This window comes from Lagenorhynchus albirostris, chromosome 8 (genome assembly GCF_949774975.1).
Source record: "Lagenorhynchus albirostris chromosome 8, mLagAlb1.1, whole genome shotgun sequence".
Classification (NCBI taxonomy): Eukaryota; Metazoa; Chordata; class Mammalia; order Artiodactyla; family Delphinidae; genus Lagenorhynchus; species Lagenorhynchus albirostris.
Window position 1 is genome coordinate 74,524,814 of NC_083102.1, and position 5,753 is coordinate 74,530,566.

General features: G+C 46.9%; 1 protein-coding gene across 1 annotated transcript; it reads left to right on the plus strand.

Moving 5' to 3' along the window:
* The first annotated feature begins 1,301 nt into the window (after positions 1 to 1,301).
* Positions 1,302 to 5,753, plus strand: IL6 (interleukin 6). Its single transcript, XM_060156154.1, has 5 exons — positions 1,302 to 1,370; positions 1,539 to 1,714; positions 2,810 to 2,923; positions 3,762 to 3,908; positions 5,186 to 5,753. The coding sequence occupies exons 1-5, from the start codon at positions 1,352 to 1,354 to the stop codon at positions 5,354 to 5,356; spliced, it is 627 nt and encodes a 208-aa protein (XP_060012137.1). The 5' UTR covers positions 1,302 to 1,351; the 3' UTR covers positions 5,357 to 5,753.

A 5,753-nucleotide genomic window follows, 5' to 3' on the forward strand; every position in this document is an offset into this window, starting at 1 on the left:
AAAATTTTTTTTTTTTTTTTTTTGGTGCCATACAAGGGTCCTAGTCTCAGCCTGGAACCGATCTTCTGAGCTGTCCGGGTGTTCCGGAGACTGGTGGGGCACCCTGGTATAGACTCCATTTGCATGAAACCAAGGACCCTCTTGTAAGGACTGAGGAAGCCCGTTCAAGTTCAACCCAAATTGGAAGGCTGAGGCATTGGAGGGGGAGCCTGATTCCGAACCTAGAACACTGTTCTACAAGTAGATTCTTCTCAGCCGCTTCTGGATTCAAATCAAGTCATACAGCAGGGGGGTGCTATGAACACAAGATCCAGAAAATGCCACAAGGTCCTCCTTTGACATCCCATCAAAGAGGTGAGTAGTGTTCTCCCCACTTCTGCCCTGAACCCGGTGTGTGTGTCAGTAAATTGAGGACTCCAACAGACCGAGAACCCGCCCAGGGTCCTCGGGGCTCCCCATGGGAGCAGGGTCACCCTGTGGCCAGTGGAGCGAGAGATCAAAGTCTTCATGGGGAGGATCCCCAAAAGGCCACTGGGGAGTGAGCAGGGCTATCGCTGACCTGGCCAAAGAGAGCTGGAGCAGGTGAGGAGGAAGACGGCAGATGCCACGTGGTGGCGAAAACGAGTCATTTACGTATGCACCCACACTGCACCTGGAGACTCCTAGCGACTAGTGCACGAGATTTGGGGGCAGTCAGGCGGTTCAGCCACAGCTGGTCACGGCGAGAGCCCAGGAAAAAAGTACTGCAGAGGGCTCGCAGTATCTTATTTGTAACCCCAGGCCGGTGGGCTGTGCGGTGGTCTGAGGAAACTCATCTCAGGTTTTTTACAAACACCAGTAAACTGGAATACTAAATCCCAGCCAGTTAATCTGGTAATTAAAGTATTTTTTAACCATAGTCAGCCTTAGCTTCCATCCCCGCCCCACCCCCCTGCCACCCCGCGTAAAACTTCGTGCATGATTTCAGCTTTACTTTCCTTCTCAAGACATGCCGATGTGCTGAGTCACTAAAAAAAAAAAAAAAAAAAAAAAAACAGAAAGTAAAGGAAGAGTGATCCAGCTTCTGAGGACTAGCCTTGGTAATGACTTTTTTCCCCTGGTTGTGATTCCTGTGATGCTAAAGGACGTCACATTGCACAATCTTAATAAGGTTTCCAATCAGCCCCACCCGCTCTGGTCCCACCCCCATCCTCCAACAAAGATTTATCAAATGTGGGATTTTCCCATGAGTCTCAATATTAGAGTTTCAACCCCCAATAAATATGAGACCGGGGATGTCTGAGGTTCAGTCTGCCCTCGTGCCCACCAGGAACGAGAAAGAGAGCTCCATTTGCCCTCCAGGAACCCAGCTATGAACTCCCTCTCCACAAGTAAGTGAAGGAAATCCCTCGCCCTGGAACTGGCTGGCAGCCGTGCTGGGCCAGGGAGGCGGTGTGTATCCGCTGCCCCGAGGGCTGGCGGGCGGCCAGCAGCCAGAAGCACAGCTCCCCCAGCGGTGCGGTCTGCTCACTGGCTGCTCTCCCTTCCCTCCGGCACAGTCGCCTTCTCCCTGGGGCTGCTCCTGGTGACGGCTACTGCTTTCCCTACCCCGGGACCCCTGGGAGAAGATTTCAAAGATGATACCACTTCAGACAGACTACTCCTCACCTCTCCAGACAAAACTGAAGCTCTCATTAAGTACATCCTCGGCAAAATCTCCGCAATGAGAAAGGAGGTACGTAGGCTTGCCTGAGGGTGATGGAGGGCCTGTGTGGGCATCTACTTCCTTGCCCTTGGATGTGGACGGGGGCTCCTGCACTGGGAGGTCTTTGCTGGGTTTGGAGGCAATTTGGATTTGAAGCCAAAGGGGCAGACTGTGTCCTGTAATTTCTCCTCTGCTGCTGCTCCCAGGTAGTTCCTTTTTCTCTTGGAGAATCTACAGTGGGGCTGGGATCCATGCTCCCTGGCCCATTCTCAGCTCCACACTTGGTGTGAGCTGAAGGCTACACTGCCTCTCAGGACTTCCTTTTCCACAACCAAAAAATAAGGTCTGTCAATCTTTTTCGTGTTTCGGACTTTGGGAGGATTAAAAATCACCACCTGAAATGACTGTACAGCTTCTCAGGGCAGTCACAGTTCTTTTAGGTGACGCCAGCTCAGTGGTTAGGGATTCCCCAAAGTCATTCTGGCATATAAAATGCATACCTGATAGCCCACTGAAGTGGCAAAATCGTAGGTACGTTAAAGCAGCTCCCAAGCTTTAAATGTAAGGTAGTTTGGCTCTGCTTTGGTAGAAAGCAGAGAGGGGATTGGGAGCCCCAAATCTAGTTCTGGTTCTGCTGAACAAACTTTGTGATCTTGGGCAAATTCTCTACCAACTCTGGGACCCATCTGTAAAATTATGGAATTGGACTAGATGATCTGAAAGGTCCTTCCAGCTGGGACATTCTATGGCTCAAATTATATTCACCCAATTATCATCAAAATTCCTGTTATTTATTAAGTACCTACTATGTGCCAGGCACTTTATATAGATATTGTATCTTATCCTCACAGTAAACTTACAGGGGAGGTATTTCATTATCCCCAACTTGGAGAGATAGGGACACTGAGACTTGGAATAGGTCATAAACGTGAAGTCACAGGTGAGGCTCGAATTGAACCCAAGTGTGCTCATCTCCTGTAGACCCTGCTTGCCTGGAGGCTAATGGATTGTGACTTCACTTTTCTTAGAGAGCTTCCTGGCCATGAGGGCCAGAGGGCATCAGCCCTCTAGTGGTGTTTGCTTTAGGGGCACTTATACGATAACGGTTCTGATATTCTTTCCCAGATGTGTGAGAAGTATGACAAGTGTGAAAACAGCAAGGAGGCACTGGCAGAAAACAACCTGAACCTTCCAAAAATGGCAGAAAAAGACGGATGCTTCCAATCTGGGTTCAATCAGGTACGAATGCAATACGTTCACTTTTAGCTACTCCTTAGTAAAAAGTTCTCCCTCTTGCATGCAGTGTCTGTACACATATAGACCAGGCAGGTAATCAAGAAGGGGATAAACGTGAAGAGCATCATGTAAATTTCATGAGGAGGCCAACTTAAACGCTATTAAAGGCAACTTATTTTTGAACGACTTGGTCAGAGATAGCCCCTCTGTGCTGGAATTTTCACAACAGTCAAATGTTAGGAAACCCCACAGGTCTAGCTAGTTTATCCTGCGTAAGTTGGTCCAGGGACCTTTCTCCTCTTTGGCTGCCCTTGGCAGGATCCAGGCCTGCCCTCCCTGCTGAGGTCATTCTCTATACCCTTCTCCTGCCAGACAGTGGCATAACCTCCACTGACTTCTGATTATTTCATAAAAGGAGGTTTCAGCCCTTTTATTTCAAAAAAGGAGCTTTCCGCCCGACATTGACAAGGGCAGGAGTGCAGCCAGAGGGAAGAGCATTATGGACAGAATCAGAGGAAGGCCCCTTGCCACAATCTAGCATCTACTGGGCTTTGGGGAAAATGAAGCGGTGCCTCTCACTGTCCAGATATTTTAAATGGGGCAGCTGATGCTCTCCTTAAACAACAGATCTCAAAACATGAGACATGATGCTTTGAGCATCCAAGTGTGATCCTGGAGCACTGCAGCTTCAGCATCATGTCTCAAAACATGATGCTTAAGAAGTACTGGAAGTTCCCTGGAGAGGCAGACGGAGAAGTTATTGAATTAGAGCAATTTTAACTTTTAAAGTCGATTACGTCTTCCTAGCAATAACCAGTTTTCCCACCATCTTTCCTCTTAGGAGACTTGCTTGATGAGAATCACCACCGGCCTTCTGGAGTATCAGATCTACCTGGACTACCTCCAGAATGAGTATGAGGGTGATAAGGGAAGCATCGAGGCTGTGCAGATTAGCAGCAAAGCACTGGCCCAGATCCTGAGGCAAAAGGTGGGTGTCTTCTCATCCCTTCACTTGGCTCAAAGAAAGCAGCCTAGACAACTCGGCAGTGCAGCGCCAATTCAAAAGAGATGGCCATGTGTGACGGAAAGGATCTGAGAAATATTTCCTGATAGTTAAAACTTTTTCTTTTTGCTCTCTTCTGCAAAAGACATCAATAGCTGTATTTAAAACTCTGTTAAATGGGGAGGGTTTTAACATCAACTTCTAAGAGCTTAAGAAATAAGAAAAAAATACCTGTAGAGGCAGAAGGAAGCACATTCAACCTCACATAGTGATCCTCATAACAGAACAAAGAGCACAACAATTATTTTAATATTGCCAATTGACATTCGTGTTATTACGGTAGTTTCAACTCCTTTCCCTTACTCTTTTGCCAAAGAGTTAATGCAGAGAAATGGCTAAAGGCTGAAAGAGCAGGTACCAAGAGTTTTGGTCACTACCAGCGAGCCATTCAAGTGCCACATGGTGGAGGCCTGATGGCACAATTTGTGGATGAGCCAAAGTGCAAAGAGAAGGGCCCTGGACTGAGAGGCAGGCACATGGGTGCTAATCCTGCCTCTGCCTTTTCTAAACCAGGGCTAAACCAGGTTGCCCTAAACCAGGGCTTCTCCCACTTTAAGGTGCACACGAGCTTCCTGGAGGATCTTGTTACAATGCAGAGTCTGATTCAGCAGGTCTGGGGTGAGACCTGAGACTCACATTTCTAACAAGGTTCTGGTGAGGCTGCAGTGCTCCAGGATCACACTTGGAGGTGCAAGGCCTTCCACAATTACTTAGCTCCATGTGAGTGGGTCCATTGAAAGGCGTTGCCCAGTCCTCTTCAAGCCCTCAGAGCAGTGGACTCTTAACAGATGCAGGATGAATGGGTGAGAGCAAAACCAGAGAAAAGTATTAGAGTTCCCCGAAGAACCTATTAAAATGCCTTTAACTCAAAGTTCTTCATTTATCTATTGAATTCCGACTACGCGCCAGGCATTGTTTAGGATAACAGAAGACACGTAAGATACTATGGCTACCCACGGAATGCTTAAGGTCTAACGGAGACAGAGCAGCAAAAAGATTAGAGCTCAGCTGCTGTGAGCGGGTCCTAAGCTCTGTGGGCTCAGAGGAGAGGCACCTCCCCCTATCTGGGCAAGCCAAGGCAGGTGGCCCCAATCCGCTCCTTCACCCCAATTTGAACATCTTCCCACAGGCCAGAGTATCTCTCCACTGCAAAAGATCTGTCCGGTATTTAAACAATTCCTTTTGTTTTCTGTTCCCTTCAGGTCAAGAATCCAGATGAAGTAACCACCCCTGACCCAACCACAAATGCCAGCCTGATGAATAATCTGCAGTCGCAGAATGATGACTGGATGAAGAACACAAAGATTATCCTCATCCTGCGAAGCCTTGAGAGCTTCCTGCAGTTCAGCCTGAGGGCTATTCGGATCAAGTAGCTGGGCACCTAAGATTGCTGTAGTTCATGGGCATTCCCTCCTCTTGTCAGAAACCTGTCCACTGGGCACATAACTTATGTTGTTCTCTATGAAGAACTAAAAGTATGAGCGTTAGGACACTATTTTAATTATTTTTAATTTATTGATATTTAAATATGTGATATCGAGTTAATTTATGTAAGTGATATTTATATTTTTATGAAGTGCCTCTTGAAATATTTTATGTACTTGTTTTGAAAAAGTAACGTAAAAATGGCTATGAGGCTTGAATACCCTTGCTGTTTCAGAGCCAGATCATTTCTTGGAATGTGTAGGCTTACCTCATAAAAAAATGCTAACTTATACATATTTTTAAAAGAAATATTTATATTGTATTTATATAATGTTTAAACTGTTT

Bases quoted from the DNA above. Each gene is read 5' to 3' on its own strand.
- IL6 (XM_060156154.1), top strand. The intron at 1,715-2,809 runs GTACGTAGGCTT...ATTCTTTCCCAG, and splicing joins TCTCCGCAATGAGAAAGGAG to ATGTGTGAGAAGTATGACAA. The intron at 3,909-5,185 runs GTGGGTGTCTTC...TGTTCCCTTCAG, and splicing joins CCCAGATCCTGAGGCAAAAG to GTCAAGAATCCAGATGAAGT.